Source organism: Hyperolius riggenbachi, chromosome 8, assembly GCF_040937935.1.
Source record: "Hyperolius riggenbachi isolate aHypRig1 chromosome 8, aHypRig1.pri, whole genome shotgun sequence".
In the NCBI taxonomy this organism is placed as follows: domain Eukaryota; kingdom Metazoa; phylum Chordata; class Amphibia; order Anura; family Hyperoliidae; genus Hyperolius; species Hyperolius riggenbachi.
Window position 1 is genome coordinate 236187493 of NC_090653.1, and position 26777 is coordinate 236214269.

Below are 26777 nucleotides of genomic sequence, written 5' to 3' on the forward strand. Positions count from 1 at the left end.
CCAGGCAACTGGTATTGTCTAAAAGGAAATAAACATGACAGCCTCCATATACCTCTCTCTTCAGTTCCCCTTTAAAGTCGCACATTAGAAAATTTTATAATGCAGAGAAACGCACAGCAATGGAAAGTCTGTGCGACATTCACAGTGCACACATTGCGTTTGTGTGTAACGTAAGGCGTTATTAGAAAGTGCTGCATGCTGTGCGTTTAAAAATGAATCTGCTGCGTTAGTTGTGTTGCACATGCTCAGTAATGAATTTTTTTATATGTAGCGCATGCGCCACTTTCGTTCCATCACTGTGCGTCGAAAACGGCGCACCAAATGCAGGGCTAAAGAATGCACTATAATGTCCAAGTTATAGTGCACAATGCGTTGCGTTAGGGGCACGTTGTGCGACCTTAACGTCGCATCAAACGCAACATCCTGATGGGAAAGTAGCCTTACTATTAACAAAGGATTGAAAATGAATGGTTTTGCAAGTCACACCTCTATCTATCCCAAAACACCAACATGGATATGGCCTCTAGGGCGCTTTCACACTAAGTCTATTGCGGACAATATCATGGCATTGCAACAGAGTATTGCACCATCACTAAAACCAAGAAGTTTTGAATCAGGATGCTTTATTGGCTAATTTAAAATAATAGTTTTCAGCTAATTAGACTTCTTTAGACTCAATTTTTGCATTTTTAAAAATGATTTAGTATTTCTATAGTGCCAACATCTTCCGCAGCTCTCTACAGAGTATATTGCCTTGTCACTTAACTGTCCCTCAGAGGGGCTCACAATCTAGTCCCTACCATACTCATATGTCTATGTACGTATTGTGTAGTATATGCATCCTAGTCTAGGGCCAATTTAGGGGGAAGACAATTAACTTATCTGTATGATTTTGGGATGTGTGAGGAAACTGGTGTGCTTGGAGGAAACCAACACAGACATGGGGAGAGCATATAAACTCTGTGCAGATAGTGCTCTGGCTTGGATACGACCCCGGGGACCCAGCGCTGCATGCAATAATATTCCTATGGGGGATTTCATATCTATATCAGGTTCCGACACAGTAACGCACTGCATGGTGTGCATTAACAGGGCAATGTGTGCGTTTACAATACTTTCATCTTACTGTATACCTCACTGTATGGTCACAACACTACTCTGCAGTGTGACTTTTTAGCTCCATTGCATTGTGATCTATTCGCAATGCAACTTACACAGTGTGAGAGGGTTCTTAGGCTGTGTTTAAACTATGCCACAACAGTGCTAAATCCATATTGTATGCTGCTGTACCAATCCAAATTAGGGCATGGTTTGCCACTACTGAATTGCAACACAATTTGCTGTCTGTAAAATTCATGTGTAATAGACAACATCACAATGAACATGTGTGAAAGGGCCCAAAGGAAAGCTTGGGTACTTTAAGCTATTTCACCCTCGGCGCTTATCAGGGAGTTTTGCTGTGGCAATGTAACCCTAGGTGAGCATTCTCACTGCAGCATTGCGATTTGTACACAATAACAAACATGCTTCATGCAGCATTTTTTGAGTGATAACGATGCGTATCTTGTTCCCCAAACAAAATCTCATAGCTGAATCAGCAATAGCGATTGTGTAGTTGTAAGTGTGAAATAACCCTACTGTATGTCCGCCTGTCCACTGCAATAAACTGCAGGGAAATGGACATACTGTGAACTAGACCTCAAGGACTGAAATTAGACAATCCTTTTTTTGGGGGGAATAAAACGACAGATGAAACCTGATTGGTTACTGATATGTTGCTATGGCAACATCTGAACAACCTCTTAGTGCCTTTTTCTTAAATTGGCATCCAGCTTTTCAAGCATCATCAAATGTCTCAGTTCCTCATTGAGTTTTTTTTAACAGGAATGTCTTCTTTTCCCATATTTATAATTTTAGCACTTTCCGCTCAAGTCCTATTTAACTGCTGAAAAATGGTGCCCCCTTTTTTGTTGTGTGAGCATGACCACAGTGGATGCACGCCTATGACGTCACCTGAACAACTTGTATGAGGCGGCATCTTCCAAGGGACAGCATCCCACCCACTCGCCCTCCTCTGCTGCTGCTCAGTTTCCTTCTCGAGTCGGCGGCCCCCTCCTCCACCACAGTCCCGCCCGGTCCCCCTCACTAGCACTAGACCTCAGATCATCGGTGACCCGGCTGCAGGCAGTGGAGAGACATGAGTGCGGTTCCTGTCGTGGTGCGTTTACAGGAAGTACTTCCTGTATATGCACAGTTACCAGGGGAACCGCTCTCGTTTTTTCGAACTGACCCCCTCCTTTTCCTCTAGTTAACCTAACACTGAGCCCCTTCAACTCCCAGCATCTACAGGGGTCTTTAGCTTTGAAGTCACATGAACCCACTGAAAACTCACAATTCTTAGAGCCACTCCAATCAGCGATATTTCATCTCCGCCCCTCTCACAATCCCCTGCAGCTCATGCCAAATCCCCTTGCATCAATCCCACATTACCAATTAACCTCTGAAGCCACTCCACTTACCAACCGATACATTTGGGGGAATGAGAGTGATTGTATTGGCCACATTCACTAGGGGTAGAAATCATAAGTTCAGCCCTGATCACCACTAGGAATGGCCAACTTCTGAGTTGATGCAGAACTATAGTATTCACAAACACCTGATTACTTAAACTAACAGCACAATTGTTGCCTCTTTAGTAGCATATAAAACGTAACTTTTAATAAATATATAAAATACACCCAGGGCTGGCTGTCTTAATTACAAACTCATAACTTATGAACTAGGGGTCTATAATAAGCAACACTGGAAAGATTACTTCCCCCCCCCCCCCCTTACAGTTCATATCGTCAATAATAAATTACACAAAACCCCCACCAAAATAACACAACATGTTTCTGGCTGCTGTCATGAGTGGACACGCTATTTGACTCATGTTATTTTCTCTGTTTTAATAATATTGCACCTTAGCACCAATGCACTTTTGCACTTCACTTTGTTCCCTTGAAAAAGCTTCCGCTAGGAAGTGAAACATGTTGGGTTATTTTGGTGGGGGTTTTGTGTAATTTATTATTGACGATAAGAACTGTAAGGGGGGAGGGGGAAGTAATCTTTCCAGTGTTGCTTATTATAGACCCCTAGTTCATAAGTTATGAGTTTGTAATTAAGACAGCTAGCTCAGGGTGTATTTTATATCTTTATTTATTAAAAGTTACGTTTTATATCCTACTAAAGAGGCAACAATTGTGCTGTTTGATGCAGAACTATGCACATTTTTCATGCACCTTTAAAATGTGTTGGATTCAATTGGTCCATTTTCTAGCTGCATACATTTGCATAATTCTGCATTAATTTGGGATTATGTGGATCTCTTTAGCACCCTTGCCTTGCTGCACGGCGTCCCCAGTTGGAATCCCACAGAGTCTGTATGTTCTCCCCGTGTCTCTGTGGGTTTCCTCTGGGCACTCCAGTTTCTCTTACATAACAAAAATATACCTATAAATTAGTTGGTTTCCCCCTAAAATTGGCCCTATACTATGAGGGACAAATGACTATAGTAGGTATTAGATTGTGAGATGATCCTTTAAGGAAACGAACAGGATGTAAGCCCGACGAAGAATGCAAGGCCTAAAGCTTACTTATTTTTATTCATTTTTAGTTAGCCAATAAATGGTATCATCCTGATTTAAAACTTCTTGCTTTTACATGACTATGTACTCTGTAAAATGAGCAGATTATGTTAATGCTGTAAAAATAACAATAATATGGTAAGACACTACACTATGACTATGTGGGGCTTAAGCTTTGTTCACATCATTCAGCGCAGATGGCTGTGCGATCGGAATGCAACGTGTACGATCACACGCCATCTGCGCGCTGCAGATCCCATTCACTACAGTGAATGGGATCTGCGCTGCGATACTCGAAAATGCATGCAGCAGTGCAATAGCACATCGCACATGATGGGAACGGCAGAAGGGCTGTCTATGCCCTTTTTCTACCATTCTTGCATGTCGCACACTATGCGCGCTGCCAAAATGTGCATGGCATATGCGCATAGTCTAAAGGAGCCCTTAGAGCGTGAGATCCTCTGAGGGATAGGCAGTGACATGACTATGTACTCTGTAAAGTGCTACAGAAAATGCGCGCTATATAAGTACTAAATAATAATAATAATAATAATCATCTCCTTGATCATTCCCCATTCAAGACCACTTTGGGAAGAATAAGATCTCTAGGCGGGTCTGTCTGGATTCAGCACCTCGGAGAGCTCCGCGCAGTACCTCTTCGTCTTTGGCTGCGAGTTCCCTTTAAGTGTAGTTTAAAAGTCGGCAGACAGTATGACTTGCCCCTTTAAGCCTCACAGGACTGAGCTGCGATTGGCTGACGGGTATAATCCTCCCGTCTTCTTACTGGCTGGAAGCCGGCTTTACCCCCGTGACGTTCGCTCCTGTGATTGGGCCGCCGCGGAATGGTCAGGCCTGTGATTGGGTGACTTTTCTTTCGGGTTCTGGGGCATCATGGCGAATCTGCGGAGCTTGAAGGTGAGTTGGAATCGGTGAGAGGTGAAGTAGAATTATTACCGGGCCATTATCACAATCCCCGGGCGGAACTCGCACTGGCCTGATGGGGGTGTTATATGCTCGCAGCAGGCTGGTCATGTGACATGCCTACAAGCAGCAGCAGTGTGTCCCCCCAGCCGGGAGCAACGTGTTACATGGACCTCTGTCTGCCATCCAGCATTAGAGATGGTCATCATAAGATACATACAATTTTGGTTTGCATGCAGATTTCAGTTGGGCCAAACAAATGCACTTTTTGGCATCTTTTGTTTGGCCCATTTCCAAGATGCATGCACTGTACATTACAGTGGCAAGCAAGCTGAATTTAGGCTGGGTTCACACTGCACAGTCATGTATCCGCACAGGATATGCTGTGGTCCATGCACCGCAGTCGCATACGCACGGTTGTGCATCTGGTCAGCTTGCGTTGCTACCCGTCTGGGCCGCAGCACGGGACAAGTGCTGGTATACAGATCGGTGCCCCGGCAGAAGCATAGGCAGCTCCCAATTGGATTGCAACAGACCAATGGGGCTCTGTTGATCCACCGTCTGTATACCGTCGCTATCTATTGTACAACAAAATATTAGCACTTTATAAAGTTTCATAATAAAATAAAAGTCTAGATTTAGACTTTTTCCACTCCTAGGCCACCTTTCTTGTTGCTTCCACTCCATGAGCAGCAGCCCCCTTCCCATTCCATGTGCAGCCCCCTCTACCATGTGTTACATCTCTGTACAGCAGTCCCTCTATTTCATGTGCAGCTTCCTTGAGCAGCATCTTTCCTCATTTTCTGAATGTAGCTCCCCATTTGCAGCCTCCCTTTTTTCAATTGTTGGCTTTTCTTTCACATTCAGCAACCCTTTTTCCATGTCCAGGTGGCCTGCTGGGTAGCAGCCGCCAAAGGCCTTGGCCTTTGTGACCTTTCAGAAATCCGGCCCTAAATAATTCTAACAAGCACATGGCTATGTGACTGGCATTTTTGTGACTTGTACAGTGACAGCAGATTTTAAGGAATACATTTGGGGTGATAGTGACTGAGAAGGTTAAACTGACATCCTCAGGTTAAGTGGCAAAAAATAGTTTTTATGTTCTTTGAAAGTATGTGCAGGAGTGTAGTGAAGGGAAGTGGTACTCCTGAAAGCTAAACCTTGTTAAAAATAACAAGGTTAAAGTAAACCTGAAAAAAAATACTTTTGTAGAGGGAAGGCTCTGGACCCCATAGAGCAGGCATGTCTAAAGTCCTGCCCAGGGGTCAAATGTGGCCCAGCAAGACATCTCTGGTAGCCCTGAAAGCTCTCAACAATTGTTAATTCCATGCTGGGCGCAAGCCGTAGCTGTGGTGCTGCATTCAGGGGCCGGCAGCAGTAACAGCCACTGATTGACAGCTGCCACTTTGCTAACTGCACACAGTATATGTTTATTTACAATGGAACGGTTTTGACATAATGGGCATGATTCCAGGGCTGTGGAGTTGGAGCAATTTTGGGTACCTGGAGTCGAAGTCAGTGGTTTCATAAACGGAGGAGTCGGATGATTTTTTTTTTTTTTTTTAACCAAATCCATAGCCTTTGTAAAAATTAGACTATGGAGTTGGAGTCTAAGTAATTTTGGGTACCTGGAGGCGGTGGTTTCATAAACGGAGTAGTCAGGGCTCGTTCACATCTAGGGCGTTTTCGGCCTTTTCTCAAGCGCAGGCGATTTTCAAAATCGCCCACAAAACGCTTGTGTAACAAATCTCTATGAGAAGGTTCACATCAGTCCGTTTCGTGTGCTTTGCGCTTCACAAAGCAGTGCTTGTACCATTTTTGGGGCGATTCTTGGTCTAATGGAAGGTATAGGAAGAGCACTAAACGCTCACAGCTGTCTGTCAGCGCCGCTCCTCCGCATCGGCGATACCCGTCCGCGTCACTTCCCTCCTATCAGCGGGAGGGAAGGGACACCGGCGGGTAGCGCCGATGCGGGGGAGCGGCGCTGACAGACAGCGCTTAGGTAAACATTGTGCTGGCGACACGCTGCGTGTCGCTAGCACTGCGGAGGGGATAACGGCGCGCAGGGGGGTCCTGGAGGCACACCATGGGGCAACGGAGGCTGATCTTAGTGTGCACAACCAGCCTCTGTGCCCCAGTAACATAATTAAATCCCACCTCGGGTTCTCTTTAAAGGGAAGGTTCAGGGAGGGTGGGGAAAAAATAAAAATCAATTTCCACTTACCTGGGGCTTCCTCCAGCCCGTGGCAGGCAGGAGGTGCCCTCGCCGCCGCTCCGCAGGCTCCCGGTGGTCTCCGGTGGCGCGCCCGACCTGGCCAGGCCGGCTGCCAGGTCGGGCTCTTCTGCGCTCCAAGTCCTTGTACTTCTGCGTCCCACGCCGGCGCTCTGACGTCATCGGACGTCCTCCGGGCTGTACTGCGCATGTGCAGAACTACTGCGCATGCGCAGTACAGCCCGGAGGACGTCCGATGACGTCAGAGCGCCGGCGTGGGACGCAGAAGTACAAGGACTTGGAGCGCAGAAGAGCCCGACCTGGCAGCCGGCCTGGCCAGGTCGGGCGCGCCACCGGAGACCACCGGGAGCCTGCGGAGCGGCGGCGAGGGCACCTCCTGCCTGCCATGGGCTGGAGGAAGCCCCAGGTAAGTGGAAATTGATTTTTATTTTTTCCCCACCCTCCCTGAACCTTCCCTTTAAGCGGCAATTGCGTTCACAATTTTAAGACTAAACACATTGTATCTATTCTTTTCCGGGTCAAAGAGTTAACTTCCTGACTTGCATCATGGAGTGAATTAAAAAATCGCTGTGCAAAACCGCTTTAAAAAACGCAGCACACAGGCAAGCGCCGGGATGTGCTTAGAAAAGGCGCACAAAATCACAAAGCACTTGCGTTTGCGATTTCATTTTTAGATGTGAACAAGGCCTGAGAGTCAGATGATTTTTGTACCGACTCCACAGCCCTGCGATGAGCCCTCTCCCAAAGAGCAAAAATATATTTAAATTATTAAAATCCACCCACCAGGGCCTGAGCAATCCACTGCAGCGGTCATGGTGGTTAAGCCCTTGGTCGTTTTCACTTTATGCATCCGAGCAATGTTCACCTCCCGTTCATTAGCCTATAACGTTATCACTACTTATCACAATGAACTGATCTATATCTTGTTTTTTCCGCCACCAATTAGGCTTTCTTTGGGTGGTACATTTTGCTAAGAGCTACCTTACTGTAAATGCATTTTAACAGTAAGAATAAGAAAAAAAATGAAAAAATTCATTATTTCTCAGTTTTCGGCCATTATAGTTTTAAAATAATACATGCCTCCATAATTAAAACCCACGTATTGTATTTGCCCATTTGACCCGGTTATTTCACCGTTTAAATTATGTCCCTATCACAATGTATGGTGACAATATTTTATTTGGAAATAAAAGAGCATTTTTTCCGTTTTGCATCCATCACGATTTACAAGCTTATTAAAAAAAATAAAAAAATATAGAAATATTTCATCTTTACATAGATATTTAAAAAGTTTAGACCCTGGGTAAATATTTGTGTTGATTTATTTTTTTATTGTAATGTTGTTTTTTTTATTATTAAACATTTTATGTGGGTATTTTTGGGAGGGTGGGATGTAAATGGGATTTGATGTGGGTAAATATATGTGTATTTTACATTTAGATGTAGTTTTACTTTTAGTTTGTTTACATGACGTCACTCTAAGCGTACAATGTACAATGTACGCTTAGAGGGACATAGTAGGCAGAAAAAGCGAAGCTTCCGAAAGAAGCTGTCGCTTTTTCTGCGGGGGAGAGGAATCAGTGATCGGGCACCATGGCCCGATTCATTGATTCCTGGGCTAACCATCCGCGGGCGGGAGTGCGCGTGCACGCGCACGATCGGCCGCGGGTGTGCACATGTCCTCTTTGACGTAGAACTACGTCAAGGAGGACAAAGTGGTCAAACACAAAGATTTTTCGTTATTGAGGTAAGCTACCTCATATTTATTTCCCGTTTTAAACTGCTTTTAGATGCTTTTATATTACACCAGGGTGCCTCTTACACCCTTATTGTGCTACCATACCCCCTTACCTCACCTCCTGGCTTTGTGGCTTTGACCACGGTGGACATCTGTCCCCTTACTTTTACCAAGGAAAGCGACCGCATCCAGGCCCCTAGGGACCACCCCGAGTAGAGTCGGGTTTGTTGTCTCCACCTGCTTCCTGTGGTCGGTTGCCCCTCTGCAACCCACCTTTGTGAGTAGTGTCTTACTTTTTTACGTTCAATTGCTGTTGACATACTACAGTACACCATTGGGCTCCCGCTTTTGTCTCCTGTAGTTTTCACTGGAGGGTGTTTTTTGACACCCACATCCCACTAAGCATGCATCTAATCCAGTCTGACTTCAGTCAGAGCACCTGATCTGCATGCTTGTTAAGGGGCTGTGGCTGAAAGTATTAGAGGGACAGGATCAGCAGGAGAGTCAGGCAACTGGTATATTTTAAAAGGAAAAATCCATATCACTCTGTTTAGGTTCCCCTTGAAGAGAACCAGAGACAAAGCACCCTCATGTATTTTACCATATATATCTATGGGAATATGACAGTAAACACCTACTCTGCTCTTGGTTTAATTTTTCACTGCTCAGTCTTCTTATCAGCTCTGATAAAATCTCTGACTGAGCATTCAGTCTAGCTTTGCCCTGTAATGATTATAGCTGAGTCAGTCTTCTGTGATGTATTTTCAAGCCCAAGCCTGCCCCCTCCTGGCTCTGCTTTCCTGCTATGTATACTCTTAGCAGGAAATCAGAGCCAGGAGGGGGTGGGCTTGGGCTTGAAAAGACATCACAGAAGACTGACTCAGCTATAATCATTATAAATCATAATCAGATGATAACAAGAGGACTGAGCAGTGAAAAATTAAACAAAGAGCAGAGGAGGTGTTTACTGTCATGTTTCCATTGATCTATATGGTAAAATACACAAGGGTGCTTTATCTCTGGTTCTGTTTAAGGTCAGAAAAGTAATATTGAAATGAAATTAATCAGGAGCAACTTAGTTTGAGTAATTATTTTGTTTGTAAATGTGCTGAAAGGTTATTTTTTATAAAATAAATAATTTATGAGAAGTTTTGTGAATAGAGACCATTGTCACAGGCATAGTGTACCTAACAGCAGTGAGAAATGTAATTTTGCTAGTTTGGTACCCTAGCACTCTCAAGAAAGGCAATATGGCCCTTGTCCTAAAAAGTTTGGACACCTCTGCCATAGAGCCTTCGGAGTACTACAGACGCACCAGTCTTTAGAAGTGCTCGGAACACGGCTGCTTCAGCCTGCCGAGGAGTCCCAGAGGCATGGAAATTCAAACAGGGACAACGGTGGAATGAGGGCATGTAGATAGAGGACCGGGAAGGCTCTGTTGCAGTGTTGGCCAGTTTCATGGGCAGGAGAGGGCAGAGCATCAGCTCAGTTGAACTGTGTGGGCCTGGAACAATCGTTTGGCTAGCTAGAAGTATCAGGCTATAGAAGCAAGTGGATTGGAATGACTAGTGCTGTATTCCTAATAATAGCACATGCATGCTTTGCTTTACATACATAAGTACTTTCTGCAGAAGGATGTAGCTTTTCACTGGAGATGCACTTGGATTGATAAGTCAAAAGTTTGTATGGCTATTTTTTCTTCCAGGGCCTGGTTGGCATTGTCACTGGCGGAGCCTCTGGCCTAGGCCGGGCCACAGTGGAGCGGTTTGTGCGTCAGGGAGCCAGTGCCGTCATTTTGGATCTGCCAAGCTCCGATGGTGAAAAGGTGGCCAATTCTCTTGGAGACAAATGTGCCTTTGCTCCCACTGATGTGAGTATATGAATACGGCCTTACAGCTTAAGTGTATAAATCTTTTTCAGGGAACGTCTTTATAAAGAATAAAGGCCATGGTCCCCCATGAAGAGATGGACTAACCCAAAACCTGTCGGTAATGTCAGATTTCCACTACCTATTATAAGTGACAGCAACATAGGAGAAAAGTAATGTATGGCTCATTTTACTCTGAAAGAAATGTACTTCTTATTTGTATGTGTTTTAAATTTTTACGATTTTCGCGACAATTCCTCTTTAAAGGTAACCTTAAGTCAGATAAAAAAATGAGTTTACTCACCTGGGGCTTCCCTCAGCCCCCTGCAGCTGATCGGTGCCCTCGCCGTGTCTCTCCGATCTTCCTGTCCCCGCCGGCAGCCACTTCCAGTTTCGCCGTCACCGGCCGTCAGGCTGGGAACGCGAGCGATTCTTTGCCGCAATAACAGTATAGGAGGTGCTATTGTAGCTGGGAACGCGAAGAATCACTCGTGTTCCCAGCCTGACGGCCGGTGACGGTGAAACCGGAAGTGGCCGCCGGCGGGTCCAGGAGGATCGGAGCGAGGCTGCGAGGGCACCGGTCAGCTGCAGGGGGCTGAGGTTCACTTTAAGGACCAGAGACTTCTCCACAGACATGTGGAACGAACCTGTCTTTCTCGCCGTTCGCGCCGCTCTCCCGTAGCTGAAGCCCACTCGCTCTGCTGTCACTATGACAGCAGAGTTCCGTGAGACAGTCAGTTTCTTTGGCTACTAACTCTGTGATCTCTGTGAGCCAGTGTGATTAGCTAACAGTGATCACATGGTCAGAAGCCAATGAAATCCGCTTCTGACCGGCTCACAGAGCTCTGGTGTCATACAGACAGGCGCGATTGGCAGTAATTGAAATCTACAATCTGGCAGGAACAAACAGGGTGTAGATTTCAATTAACCCGGTCCGGAAGCAATTAATGAATAATAATGCTTATTTGTTCTGGCCACAAAACAACTGTTATAAAATAAGTTTTATTTGTATTGGATTAGGTTACCTCTGCTTCTGAAAACAAAGAAAACCCTGAGAATTCCCCATGAGGAGATGAACTAGTCCAAAACCTGTCGATTCTGTCATATTTTAACAGCTTGCTTTTTATGCTGGAGTGTTCCTTGTCCACAAAGTGGTGCTTTGTGCACTTCCATTAGATTAACCTTCTCTCTGTTGACTACAGGTGACCTCGGAGTCTGATGTGAACAATGCGCTGGAAATGGCACGCTCCAAGTTCGGCGGCGTGCATGCTGTGGTGAACTGCGCCGGAATCGCTGTTGCCATAAAGACATTCAATAAGAGCAAGCAGAAGCCCCACAGCCTGGAAGATTTCCAGAAAGTCATCACTGTGAGTTACTAACGCCTCTGTTACTGTACTTGTCCAACATGAATCGTACAGAGCCTCACAAACAGGAATGGCAACAGTTCCTGTCAGATTTGTATTGCTGTTAAGGGTCCCATTGGGTGTAGTTTTACTTGCATCTTGTTCCTGCCACACATTTTACTACGATCGCTGTTAAAAACGCCCAGGAGATTTTGGGTGCAGCCGGCGCCACCATAGGCCGCAATAGGAATTACAGCTATAGCTGCGTTTACTGAGTAACTTGGGCGCCGTCAAAAGACGGAGCTCAAATTACTTTAACCTTCCTGGCGGGGGTAAGCCGCGCAGGAGGTTTTCTCAGGTCCTGCTGGGCCGATTTGCATAATTTGTTTTTTTGCACTTTTTTGTACTCCGCTCGCGCCGATTAGCCGCCGCTCGCCGCGCCGGCTCTGCCCCCCCCCCCCAGACCCCGTGCGCTGCCTGAGGGGTGGATCGGGACTCCCAATGACGTCGGTGACATCATCCCGCCTGTTGCCATGGCGATGGGGGAAGCCCTCCAGGAAAGCCCGTTCTGTTCTTTGAACGGGATTTCCTGATCTGAGATCGCCGGAGGCGATTGAAGCGGGTGGGGGGGGATGCCGCTGCACAGCGGCTATCATGTAGCGAGCCCTGCGCTTGCTACATGATTTAAAAAAAAAAATGTAAAAAAAAACTACTGCGCTGCCCCCTGGCGGTTTTTATTAGACCGCCAGGAGGGTTAAAAAAATGTAATTCACTGCCAGCAATAGCTGGAAGTCAACTTTACATCATTTCCCCACTATCCTTGGCAGCCTGGAGGGGGAATAGTAATTAACGCTGCCGGAACTTGTGCAGGAACAAGGTAAGCCGTATATCTGCTTTATCCTGTGCCCAAATCTCCCAGCGGCAGATTCATAGCTATGCCTTTTACTAAGAGTAGAGCATGAGGAGAAATCTTGCTAAAGACAATAGACAGTAATAAATAGTGAGGAAGGTTTTCAGTTCCTGTCAGATATCTATTGCTTTCTATGTGGCTCATTTAAAGTTGACCTGAACTCTTGAACAGGACAGAAGGAAAACATATAGAAATGCACCCAGTATGTATTTAGAGAGTTTAGCCCGTCTTCCCCCTCATCTATGACTAATCACAACTGTAATTTTATCTCTTAGCTGTGTCAGCTGGCTGCCACGGCCGAGCAGCTAATTTGTAAACACAAACACAGGATGTTAGCCCTATGTCTGCATTTATGAAAGCAGGAAGTAGACACACTGCAGATTTATAGCATGATTTGTATCAGCTGCAACAAAGAAATGTTGTTCTTTATAGGTTATTTTGCTGTTGCTAATCTTTTAGAGCAGAGGGGAAGTTCTGAGTACAGGTCCACTTTAACTCTTAAATGTCACTGAAGGGAGGTTTGGATTTACAGTTTGGCACAGTAGGTGAGTACATGCACAAACTTCACTACTTTATTTCAGGCATGTGTATAATGGCAATACAGACACAAAAACGCACAATGTTTTGGGCCTACGCCCTTTGTCATCTACCTCCATGTGGTGTAGTGCCTCCATTTGGCATTTGACAAAGGGCCCGAACCTTTGTTTTTGTCTGTATTGCCACTATAAATGTGATTTAAAGCAGTAAAGATTGGAGATGTGCACTTGGTTAAGTGACCTTTGTTTGGATTTTGCTGTTAAATTAGGGGCTGGTAAATCTCCCTTGCATGATGTAATCTCCCTTGCATGATGTAATCCCCCTAGCATGATGTACTCTCCCAGGAGCTAACGGGTATTACATTTAGGCTTGGTTTACACAGGTGACTGGCAGCATTTAACTGATGCTAAGCTCTTTTCTGCTACCAAGCAGAAAAGCGATTGGCTTCGGTTTGTGGCATTTCGTTGTGTTCTGAGCCCTTAGGGCAGGTGTGTCAAACTCAATCACATAAGGGGCCAAAATCTAAAACCTAGTTTGTCATGGGCCAATTTAACATATCTGGAACAGTCTCAAACTAGTGGTTTAACCTCCTCAGCAGTAACCTCGTGCTACACATGGGGTAGCCGCCGCGGAGGATCACATGGCCCCAGGACTTTAGAAAAAAAAAACTGGTGCAAAACGCTTTAGCTAGCGGTTCGCTAGCTAAGCAGCTGCTCCGGTCCCCCGCGATCGCTTCGCAATTACTTCCGGTATACGTACCCCCAGCATTCTCACGCCGGCGCAGCCGTCCAATCGGCTCCATGGTTTGCCGAGGACGGCGATCGGGATTGCGGCTGATGTCATGACGTCATCTCCGATCGTCGCCATAGCAATGCCGGAAGCCGATCGGGAAACTGCGCTTTTCGTGGGATCGTGGCGAGGTATGTATAGCCGGCGGCGATCGGCGGGCATGGGGGGGACCGGAGCAACCTTCTACACACGCTTAGCTAGCGAAATGCTAGCTAAAGCGTTTAAAAAAAAATAAATTTGGGGGCAAAAAAACCTCCTGGCGGACGTGGCCTCAAACTGCGTACCGCCAAGGGGGTTAACTATATTGGGGGGGGGGGGGGGTTAAGGAGGTGCTCCTCCCTTTTCTGCAGAGTAGCCTAGTGGAGCAGTTTAATATGCCTACTCCAGCGCTGCTTCAGGTTCCTCTTCCTGACAGCCACACGCTCTATGCTGCTCAGGTCTCCCACACGGTCCCCTTCCTAACCACTCACCTGTCAAACGCATCATGGAAGTTGCAAGAAAGAAATTTAAAATCAACCGCTTGGTTGACAGGTGAGTGGTTAGGGAGGAGACCGTGTGGGAGACCTGCCTGCACGGGGCGTCCCTGCTAGCGATGTAATCTATGCTTACGTCCAACTGAAGTCTCCCAGCTGAATGCTACCTAATTTATGCAATTCCTGCTAGATTTGGTACGGCAGGCAAAGGGTGCATAACAGTGCACCTGATTGGCTGACTGGCGCCTGCTGACCAAATAAAGGTAGGAAATTGCTTTAGCTGGGAGTAATCAATTGTGTGTGTGTGTGTGTGGTGTGTGTGTGTGTGTTGCAGTTAGCATTCAGTTCAGAGGTGGTGGGGATGAATTCCCTGGTGGTGAGAGGTCCAGGGCTCGCCTGCACTTTCCTCTGGGTATCACATGGTGGTGTGGGGGCCCCGGCCAGCGAGAGAGTCCAGGACCCCCGGCTGTCATGCAAACCAGTGTTTGTGATTTCAGACTTCTGGTAGAGACAGGAAATTGCTGGAGAATTACCGGAGAAAAGGAGCTGGGCAAATCCTGCCCAAAAGTTGAATGATGCCGCTCTGCACCTTGACTTATACTCTGACTTCTTATTCATCCCCCAGGTGAACATTGCGGGAACCTTTAACGTCATCCGGCTGGCCACAGGAGAGATGATGAAGAATGAGCCGGACAAGGATGGCCACAGAGGAGTCATAGTAAACACCGCCAGTGTGGCAGCCTTTGATGGGCAGGTCAGAATTCAGGGGGAGGGGGATTTGTGCAAAATATACCAATGTGATTTAGATTACTTGTTTTGGGTTCCCCAGTCTTCGAAACTAGATTGCTCCTTTAAAATCACCATTATTCTAAAATGCCTACTTGTCATTTATGAAAGAGATCAGTGTGTTGATCCTAAATACCCTGAAGTGTGATCTAAAGCTCCACTTAGGGTGCATTCTAGTTCAAATTTGGCATAACAAATTCAGAATGCCTGAATACTGCCGAGCACCACACTTCAGCATCGAACAAGCAGACAGGGTCAGGGAGAGGTCACTTCTTGCACTTAACGGTCATGTGAAACGTGCCATGATGTGCAAGTAGTGCCCTCCCCCTGACCCTGTCTGCTTGTTCAGTACTGAAGTGTGGTGTTTGTCAGTATTCTGAATTAAACACCAAAGCTAGTGCATACTGTACACACATCTAACTTTAAATGGCCAATTTTATCACCTCCCATGTAGTATGAGTGCCCTCCTGCTCTGTTCAAAATCTGTTGGTCCTCATACTAGATGGAGTTGGTAAAATTGGATGTATGAACACACTTGAACAGTTAATGTAGTAACAGCCGCATTAGTAAAGCATCACGGTAGCAATACGTCACTATCGTGTGGCCTTTACAAGGATCGGTCGTTGTTAAGGAGCGCACACTACAATGCTAGTAACGCACGTGGCGTGCCTGCGGCATAATTAAGTTGCATTAATTTCAGTAAAGCGTGTAAGAAGTTTCAACTTGCGATGTTTCAGCGCGATACCCTTAATGAAGCAAGGCCATAGTGTTATAGTACTTTTTATTGTTGTGTTACAGGTTGGCCAAGCTGCATACTCTGCCTCCAAAGGAGGAATCGTAGGAATGACGCTGCCCATCTCGCGCGATCTGGCTCCACTTGGAATTCGAGTTGTAACTATCGCTCCTGGTATGGCTTTAGTTTTCATTTTTTTTTTTAAATGCATATATAAATCTGGTTTTCTTAAAAACTGATGCATCCTTGCATTCCGAATGCAAAAGTTATACACACATAGCTGGGGTCGTTGGTTGGTTGGTTGGTTGGTTGGTTTGAGACCCGTTATCCAATTCCAAGTTGTCCAACACTGCCAGGACTTGTAAGGTCTAATTTGATGTGCTGCAAAATTCCTCCACCAAACGCACTGCAAAGTGTACAGCAGTGTCTTCTTATAGGATACCCAAAGCGAGGGACATAAGTGCAGTTTGAAGGACAACTGAAGTTAGAAGAACATGGAGGCTGCCATATTTACTTCCTATTAGACAATACCATTTGCCTGGCAGTCTTGCTGATCCATTTAGCTCAGTAGTGTCTGAATCACACCAGTCCTGGGGAGAGACCTTGGCACGCTGCATTCACTTGTTGGAACGGTGCTCCCTTCCTTCTGTCTTTGTCACACTAGAAACAAGAGAAACAAGCATGCAGCTAATTTTGTCAGATCCGACAATAATGTCAGAAACACCTGATCTGCTGCATGCTTGTTCAGGGTCTAAAAGTATGAGAGGCAGAGGATCAGCAGGGCTGCCACGCAACTGGTGTTGCTTAAAAGGAAGTAAATATGGCAGCCTCCATATCCTTCTCACTTCAGTTGTCCTTTAACTGTCCCTTGGAGGGGCTCACAGTCTAATTCCTACTGTGTGTGTGTGTATATCAGAGTCTAGAGCCAATTAAAGGGAAAGCCAATTAACTAATCTGTATGTATTTATTATTAACATAATAAAATCTAAAAATAGCAGCAGCAATCAAATCACACCAAAAGTAAGCTCTATTTGTGAGAAGAAAAGGAGGTAAAATTCATTTGGGTGCTAAGTTGTATGACCGAGGAATAAACCGTTAAAGATTTGAAGTGCTGAATTATAAAAAAAATGGCCTGATCACTAGGGGGTGTAAACCTCTGGTCCTGAAGTTGTTAAAGCAGAATATACTTGCAACTATTAGTCTTAAAGAAAACCAGAGATGAACGATTTGGCACAAAATAAACACATCCCCTGAAAGATTTTACTAAATAAATACTATACTATTTTTTTTTTTTTAATTGTAACTAAAACTCGTCGCAAAACACAGTTCATCAGAAAATCATATTATTTAGTGGGCTTTGTGCAAAATTAAATCACCATTGCTAAAAACATCTTATGACTAACAAATATGGAATAAAGAAAAAAAAAAAGTTTTTCAATATACCCTTACATTAGCAGCTCCTCCCATCTCATCACAGCTCTCTGTGATGCTGCAAATATACAGAACAGGAAAGCAGAGCCAGAAGGGGGCAGGCTTGGGCTTGAAAAGACATCAGAGAAGACAGCCTCAGCTATAATGATTTCTGAGCAAAGCCAGACTGAATGCTCAGTTGGGGATTTTATCAGGGCTGATAACAAGCAGGCTGAGCAGTAAAGGAAGAAACAGAGCAGGGTAGGCGTTTTCTCTAATGTTCCCACTGATATATATGATGAAATACATGAGGGTGCTTCACCTCTGCTTCACTTTAATGTTAAAAACCAATGTTGGGTGAAGTGAATAACACTGGTTATCATGTTACAATGGCAACTGTCATTGGTTGTGATATATTGGGCAGCTAAACAACTGTGTGTTCCTAAAGAGGAAGTATAATGAGCTGAGCAATTTTGGACACAGCCAAATTCTGCTCACTGGATGATTGGTTCAGAGCATATCTAAAATGTCAGGTTATATTGGACAGGGGGGGTGTTGCCAATATGCAGTGGATAGCTTTCTGTTCTTTGACCAGTGGTCATGGGTATTAAGGAACCAGGGACAAGGTTATGGGCACCTAAGAGCCCTTTTCCACTGGCTGCGTTCCGATCCTAAAATCAGATGTGATTTTTCCCATGCTTTGGGAATCACAATGGCGCCGTGCTTATAAATGTAATTAAAGTGCCCTGGCCCACTGCGGCGATTCAACCTAAATGCAAATGGATTGCATGCGGCATTTTAGCTGCGTTTAGGTTGAAAGGGAACCCGAGGTGGGAGGCATGTGGCATGCTATAATTTTTTTTTTTTTTTATACTAATTCACATTGCCTGACTACCTTGCTGATATTGATTCCCTTATAGCCATAGACCCTGTATAAACATGCAGATCAGGATCTCTGATTGAAGTCTGGCATTTGCTGCATTCCTTTTTCAGACACTACTGATGCATTAAAGATCAGTAGGACTGGCAACTATTGTTTAACCTTTTAAGGACCGTAGGCTTACACCCCCCCTAGTGACCAGGCTATTTTTTTTTTTTTTAATTCAGGCCACTGCAGTTTTAAGGGCTCGCTGCAGGGCTGTACAACTCGGCACACAAATGAAAACCCTCCCCCTCCCAGCCCCCCCTTTTTATTTTGCCCACCAACAGAGCTTTCTGTTGGTGGGCTCTGATCACTGCTGTAATGTTTTTTTGCTTTTATTTATTGATTTAAAAAAAAAAAATAAGTTAATTCTCCCCTCCCTCCCTTCCCTATGGCCTATGAGAGCCGACCGCTCTCTGAGCATCCCAGAGGGACAGCCGAGTGTCACTGCTGTCCCCAATACAGCACTGTACAATGTAAATAGACAGCCGTTTCACCGTGTAACAGTCTGTTAGCAGGGATTTGCGCACAATCCCCTGCAATCTCCGCCCCCCCCCCCACCCCCAAACTCCCCCCACCCCCTGGGAACTTAACGCCAATTGGCGTTACACGGTCCTGGGGGAGCCGCGGCATTCATGCCAATTGGCGTGAGACGGTCGGCAAGCAGTTAAAAGGAAATGAATATGGCAGCCTCCATATGTCTGTCACCTTAGGGTCCTTTGAAGTCTATAGGCGCACGCAAGAATCACATTACAGGTACGGTACTATTGAATTTCCTTGTGATTTATTTATTTATTTAGTATTGCTAATGCTTTTATCCATAGCCACTGAACAAGCATACAAATCGGTGCTCTGACTGAAGTCTGGCTAGATTTGCCACATGCTTGTTTCAGGTAGGAGCGACAGACACCACTGATGCATGAAAGATCAGCAGGATTCCAGGCATCTGGTATTGTTTAATAGGAAATAAATATAGCAGCCTCGATATTCCTATCACTTCAGATGTCCTTTAACCCTTTCAGTTCAGATCGCCATCAAGGCTGGATTTTAACAGATGCTGTTATCCTTTTGTGTGGTTAAATATGTATATATAGCAGTGATGGCTAACCATGGCACTCCAGCTGTGGTGGAACTACAAGTCCCATGAGGCATTGCATTACTCTGACAGCTCTAAGCATAACTCGGGGAGGAAGAGGCATGATGGGATTCGTAGTTTTGTCACAGCTGGAGTGCCAAGGTTAGCCATCACTGGTATTTAGGAACCAATTTTGGATTATTATTTTTTTTTTTTTAAAGTGAGGTATTCTTCCATTTTTTTTTCAGGTTTATTTGCAACTCCCCTCCTGATGGGACTCCCTGAGAAGGCGAGAGAGTTCCTGGCCAAGCAGGTACCATTCCCCAGCAGGCTGGGTGACCCTGACGAGTATGCTCACTTGGTACAGTCCATCGTGGAGAACCCCATGCTGAATGGAGAAGTCATTCGTCTTGATGGTGCACTTCGTATGCAGCCTTAGTGCAGTAATCGCAGTGCAGGAGACCACCACGCCCCTCCGTCTATGCCTTACGGCATCATTGCTGGGGTAGACGAGGAGCAGCAACAGATTGTCCAGTGTGACTGTTATCCTGTTATCGGCAGAGACGCCTGCCAGGAATGTACCCAGAAATCTGCCCAGGAATGTGGATTAGACTGATTTTATAAAACACAAACAAATCCTAAACTGATTGTTACAGAAAATCAATAGAATTTATGGTTTGCAGGTTAACAACTTTTGCCTAAAAAGAAAAGTTTATCTAAAGTTTGTGGCTGACTGGAGTTTATTTACGGAATGCAGCTATATCATTAGGATTATCTGAGGTGAAGTTGTTGTGGGAGAAGAACGTGCTAAGCCTCTGGAATAGTTATGCGAAGAAAGTATTCTACAGTGGGGAGTGGCTAACATGGAATCTACCTGATCTGGCTAGCCCCCCAGATCAGGTAGTAGTGTGTGTTTTTTTTTTTTTTAATTTAATTGGGTACCAGCTCAGGTTCTCTTTATAGTATAGTTTAGGTAAATTGCATTTGTGTATCCGACCACAAGATGTCACCGTTTCTTTCATTCTGGACCTCTGCTATGTACAGTATACACTGTTAGCTAGCTGTAGAAGTAAATTGCCCTCCAAAAGTCACAGCACGGGAAATTGCAGTTCTATGCTTGGTCACTTGATGTCAGTGTTGCACAGCAAAGACATAGAAAAATATCCTGGTGGTTGTCCTCAACAAAAAAAGTCATGAGAAGCGCATACATTGCACTGTTAAAGGCTGAAATGGTGAAAACCTGTAAGGTATAGCTGTGCTATAAAGCAGCAGGTTTAGGCTCCTTGCACATCCTGAAAAATAGGAGCACAACGGTGATGTAAAGTTTCAGTGTAGCAGTGCAGTATGCAGTCCATAGACTATGCTTGCACTGCACGCGTCACCTGGTAATGCTGCTGGCTGTGCATTATCCCATCGTTAATCGTCGCACAGCAGAAGTAACAGGTGTGAAGGCCCCCATTGAAATATAATTGTATTGCCTTTTGATGTGATTATATTGTCCGCTGTGCCACGACACAACAGATGGGGTAGTGCGAAATAAGCCTTAACCCTCCCCCCCCCCCTTGGCGTTATGATTCTTTCCAGATTTTGGGGTCTAAAAACGGTGCAATTTTTTTGCACCCTTTCAGACACTAAAACCTGGAAAAAGTCATGCTGCCAGGAGATCTGCAGCAGTTTTTTACAATCACTAACCTCCCTGGCTCCAACGCTGCAGTTATGCCTCCATCCTTCGGGTGGTGCTGCAACGCTAAAGTAAAATTGATGGCTGTCGGCATGACGACAGCTGGCGATCTCACCAGGAGGAAGCAGAGCCCCGGACGAGAGGAGGAAGAATGCCGGCCGACGTCGGGATCCCCGGGAGGTATGTAAAATTGCCCGCTGCACGCATTGCTCTGCACAGAGCCTCCGGTGGCTACTTCGAGCAGAGGTCGGGATTACTGCTCTTCGCTGTGGTTTTCCGCCCCGACCCTAGCTTGGGATAACCGCCAAGGAAGTTAAAGGAGAACTGTAGTGAGAGGTATATAGAGGCTGCCATATTTATTTCCTTTTAAAGGAGAACTGTAGTGAGAGCTATATGGAGGTGCCATATTTATTTCCTTTTAAGCAATACCAGTTGCCTGGCAGCCCTGCTGGTCTGTTTGGCTGAAGAAGTGTCCGAATCACACCAGAAACAAGCATGCAGCTAATCTTGTCATATCTGTCAAATTTGTCAGAAACACCTGATCTGCTGTTTGCTTGTTCAGGGCCTATGGCTGAAAGTATTAGGGGCAGAGGATTAGCAGGGCTGTCAGGCAACTGGTATTGCTTAAATGGAAATAAATATGGCTCCATATACCTCTCACTACAGTTCTCCTTTAAAGTAAACCTGTAAGGGAAAAAAGTGCTTCGGGAGGAGGAAGCCTCTGAATCCTAATGAGGCTTACCCATCTTCATCAGCCAGCCAGTTCCGGTGCTGGCAGCCCAGAGAAGCTGTCCACAATATCTACGTCTGTGCTCGGGCATGGAGGGGGTGACCAGCGCTGGATCCTCTCTGCTGCGGAGGTAAGTGCCCCACAGTGTTTTTTACTATATAGATTTACTTTGAAGCGAGAAGTATATGGAGGCTGCCATATTTTTTTTTATTTTAAACAATCACAGTTGTCTGGCATCCTGTTTGTCTATTTGGCTGCAGTAGCATCCGAATCGCACCAGAAACAAGCATGCAGCTGATCTTGTTAGAGTTGTCAAAAATGTCAGAAACCCCTGATCTGCTAAATGTTTCTTCAGGGTCTATGGCTACAAGTATTAGAGGTGAAGGATCAGCAGGATAGCCTGGCATTGCTTATAAGGTTATAAATATGGCAGCCTCCCTATCACATCAGTTGTCCTTTAAAACACGGCTGTACTGCGCAGGATGCGTCATGCCTGCATAGGAACCTAGGGCCAGTGAGGCGCAGCTTTTTCCACCGTGCAAGTGCAAGCATGAGGCGTCCTGCGCTGTACTCGTCGCCGTCAGGAGAGCGGGCGTGAACTTCCAGAGGGTTCCACTGCTGAATCGGTGGTCTGGAGGTTGTGGGAAGCTGCTGGAGGAGAAAGCCTTCCCTCTACCGAGGTGTGCATGTGACTTTCTCTTCTTATCAAGTCATAGGTTTGCTTGAAGGAACAATTTTCCCAGCTTCTATCCCCGACTGGTTAATTATGGCTCTTACTATTTGGACATGTGGAAGTGATAACCTCCAAATACCTGCGGGTCTTAAGACACTTCTGTACTCTTCATAATCCAGTTCCGAGATAAAGCAGTGTAGTAGGGCTAAAATTGTGATACACCAGAGGTGGTGCTTGGCATCATGTGATGGATGCAAAGGATTCTGGGTCCATGTAATCCATCTCTGCCTGTGCTCAGAGATCCTACAAGGAAATGCTGAAAATATAACTGGATGGAAGAAAGATGCAAAAAACACCCACGCAGAAATGAGTCAGTAAATGGAGTTTACTTAGTCATAGCTATACTTATCTATTAAAGCCTCTTGGGTGCAGACAGAATACTAGAGAGAAGTAATTACTGACTAGACAGAGTTCTTCATGACACTGCTCTGTCACTTAGAAGTGAGAACATGCTTACTCCATTCATGAAGAATGAAGTCATGTGAACTAAACACAAGAGTCTAAGTGTGAACTTGTTAATCCGTCTTCTCCTCCCATAAACAATGGTGGGTATTCTCACTTAGTAAGTTTTGCAAGTGGTTGTTCAGCAACAGATCATTTTTAGCTGTTAACTGAATGAAGGTAAGTGATTGGCCAATCATAGCAAAGTGTGTATCGGGCTTAACACTAATGTTGGCAGGGCTGGTTGTGGACTTTTTGCTGCCTGAGGCAAACTTGTGAGGATGTGCCTTCCCCCCCCCCCCCCTCCTCCTGATTTGGAATGATCCCACAGCACCCAACGATTTACTGTGCTTCATTTAATGTTCTTACATGACATGCTGCAGCTCAACACAATGGAACACTGGCTGTCTGTGACAAACACACTGCTCAGCCTCAGCCACTTCATTCCTCCTCAGGAAGGTACACACAGGCGCAGAGATTTCAGGTGCAGCATTTTTGTACTGATGCAAATGTTTCACCTCGCTTCATGAGAGAACCGGCCCTGAGTGTTGGTGTTTGAATTCGGCCATACATGGTTCAGAACCCAAACTCACACATTCAGCACCATATCGGCACCTAACAGCAGGGAGGGTCAGGGAGTTATTTAACTTTATGATAAACCCCTCCTGATATTTCCTCCATCCAGCTGGGAAGGTAGAGGTATCGGGGTTAGTGAAATGGTGCTGGATATAGGTGTATTTGGGTTCCGAATTGCATATTGCCGAATTTGAACAGTAACACTACCTAACACCAACCTCCCCCACTCGGATGCCTCACACTAACCTGTGCTACTCTCGGACGGCCGACACTAACTCTTACCTATGCCTAAGGGCCCTTTTCCACTAGCAAACGCTTGCGATTGCGATTTTTCATTAATTTTGTTATGCGGTTGCAATTTTTTTATTTGCATTGCATTATCCTTCTTAAAATCTCTCCAAAAAGCGATTGTGATTTGCGATTTACAAATCGAATCACTGTAGTGGAAAATACTTCTCATGATTTCTATGATAAAGTAGCAACCCTAGCAATTTAAAAATCACCAGTGATTTGCGATTCAGCTGTGCAGTAGAAAAACGTCCTAAGGGCCTGTTTCCACGATGTACGAATACACAGCGTTTACTCGCACACCTATCCAGACACCAGCATGCCAGTGCGTTTCTGGACGGCATGTTGCAGCTTTCCATAGCACGCGTCTGAAATCCTATATCCGTGCTGACTATTACAATTCAGCCATGGCTTCGCCAGCAACCAGGGTGCAGCATCCGCTTCAGACATGGACGTGACACCTAGTGTAAAAAGGCCCTAAATTTAATTTCCCCCTCTCTAATAACTAATTTTTAACAATTTTAGTGAATTTTATCCTTTTGCCGCCTCTGTACATCTGTACAATACAGCCAAGAAATAGAACATTGGTAGCAAAGAAAATAGCCTCATTGTTTTCCAGTACAGGAAGAGTTAAAGAGACACTGAAGCGAAAAAAAATATGATATAATGAATTGGTTGTGTACTATGAATAATTACTAGAAGATTAGCAGCAAAGAAAATATTCTCATATTTTTATTTTCAGGTATATAGTGTTTTTTTCTAACATTGCATCATTCTCTAATATGTGCAGATTACACAACACTCAGCATTCACAATGATTCTTTCAGAGCAGTCTGTGAACTAATGACCTCTCCTCTGGCAGAGGAAAAGTAAAAAATTAACTAACAGTTGAGATAATAAAAGTCAGAAAACAGCCCTCTCCACGACTTTGAAAATCGTAGAGCTTAATGGCTGTTTTGCATAGAGTAACAACTGGAGTTTCTTAACTCTTCCTGTACTGAAAACAATTAGACTGATGTATCTTATCTTAATGTTTTATTTCTTAGCTGTACTACACATACAAATCATAATATCATAATTTTTTTTTCCGCTTCAGTGTCTCTTTAAAAAAGCAAAGTTATCTATGCAAAAGAGCTTCTCTGAGATATTCAGACCCAACTGGGTCTGAAGCACTTAGAGACACTGAAGCGAAAAAAAAAATGATATAATTAATTGGTTGTGTAGTACAGCTAAGCAATAAAACATTAGGAGCAAAGACATACAGTAAGTCTAATATTGTTTCCAGTACAGGAAGAGTTAAGAAACTCCAGTTATCTATGCAAAACAGCCACTGAGCTCCATGACTTTCAAAGTTGCAGAGAGCTCTGTCTTCTGAAGCGTATTATTTCAAGTGTCTGGCACTTTTTTTTTTTTTTTCTTTCTGCAGAGGACAGTTCAAAAGTTCCATAGCCTGCTCTGTAAAATCATTTAGAATGCTGAGTAGTGTGTGAACTGCAAATATTAGAGAGTGATGCAATGCTATAAAAAAAAAAATCTTAGCTACTAATGTTCTAGAAATTATCCGTACTACACAACCAATTCATTATATCATATATTTTTTTTCGCTTCAGTGTTTCTCTTTAAAGAGACCTTGTACTGAAAAAAAGTCCCCTGGGGGGTACTTATCTCGGGAGGGGTGAAGCCTCAGGATCCCAATGAGGCTTCCCCCATCCCTGTAGCTGCAGGCAATCCAGCGCTGGCTCCCCCGAAGCGTCCCGCAATCCTGGCTCTACAAGCCTGACAAGGCTTGATATATTTACCTTCCCTGCCTCCAGCGGGGGCGCTGTTGTGGCTCTCAGCACAGAGATAGGTGGAAATAGCCGATCTCTGTCAGGTCCGCTCTACTGCGCAGGCGCAGGAGACGTGCGTCTGCGCAGTAGATCGGCCCGACAGCGATCGGCTATTTCCTCCTATCTCCGAGTGGAAAACCGATACTGCGCCTGCGCTGGAGCCAGTGGCCTCAATTCATGGAGCTTATCAATCACTTTATCAAACGTTTGATAATTTACCTCATGGGTAAAATCTAATTTTGAATTCACTAAGGTGTTATATATTTATCAAACGTTTGATAAAGTGTTTGATAAAGCTCCATGTATTGAGGCCAGTAAGGTAAATATTTACATCCCCGCTGTTCAGAGGAGCACAGTGAGAGCGCCATGGGACACAGGAGGACAGGGGAAGTCTCGATAGGATCCGGAGGCTTCCTTCACCCGAGGCGAGTACCCATCAGGGGAATTTTTTTTAGTTACAGGTTTTCTTTAAACAGCCAAGAAGCAGTGAGGGCTTGTTTCCACTGTTGCGACGCGATTTCGGCCGCATTCCGACGCTTGTAAAAACGCATGCGGATGCGTTTCCACATGCGTTTTTACCCGCGATTTCGCCTGCGATTTCGCATGGCAGGGTGCCATGCGAAATTAACCATGACACTGCCAGGGCTAAATAAAATTGAAAAAGGTGCGAAATCGCACGCGAAATCGCGGGTAAAAACGCATGTAACAAACGCATGCGTTTTTACTATTAAATACATTAGCGGCGATTCGCACGGATTCCCGACGCAGGCGAAATCGTTGGCTCTTTTGTGCGTTTTTTTCACGCTGAAAAAAACGCACCTCAACAACGCTACAGTGGAAACAGGCCCATCCACTTGTATTACATGTGCGGATCTGCATGCGTTGGACGCATGCAGATTCGCGATAGTGGAAACGAGCCCTGAGAGACAGCTTGAGGGCTGGAACCCACCAGAGGTTTTTTTTTTGAGCGTTTAGGCCCCATTCACACCTAAACGCACAAAACTCCGGCGATTACCACCAGCGTTTTGCGGGAGTGATTTTTCCGAGATTAACGTGGAAAAATCACTGGACACTGCAGCGTTTTGGGAGTGATCACGATTAGCGGTGCTATGCATGCTAATCGCGATTGCTAATCG

The 26777-nt window shown here is 45.1% G+C and overlaps 1 protein-coding gene across 1 annotated transcript; it reads left to right on the forward strand.

The window, feature by feature from the left end:
- The first annotated feature begins 4455 nt into the window (after positions 1-4455).
- On the forward strand, positions 4456-20084 carry HSD17B10 (hydroxysteroid 17-beta dehydrogenase 10). The gene is made up of 6 exons (XM_068249782.1): positions 4456-4541; positions 10224-10388; positions 11588-11752; positions 15063-15191; positions 16022-16130; positions 19612-20084. Exons 1-6 carry the CDS (start codon positions 4518-4520, stop codon positions 19800-19802), a joined length of 783 nt encoding a protein of 260 aa, XP_068105883.1. The 5' UTR covers positions 4456-4517; the 3' UTR covers positions 19803-20084.
- Positions 20085-26777: the final 6693 nt, after the last annotated feature.

Coding starts and splice junctions, on each gene's coding strand:
- HSD17B10 (XM_068249782.1), top strand. CDS start 4,518: ATGGCGAATCTGCGGAGCTTGAAG. Junction 11,753..15,062: donor ATTTCCAGAAAGTCATCACT/GTGAGTTACTAA, acceptor TTCATCCCCCAG/GTGAACATTGCGGGAACCTT. Junction 16,131..19,611: donor AGTTGTAACTATCGCTCCTG/GTATGGCTTTAG, acceptor TTTTTTTTTCAG/GTTTATTTGCAACTCCCCTC.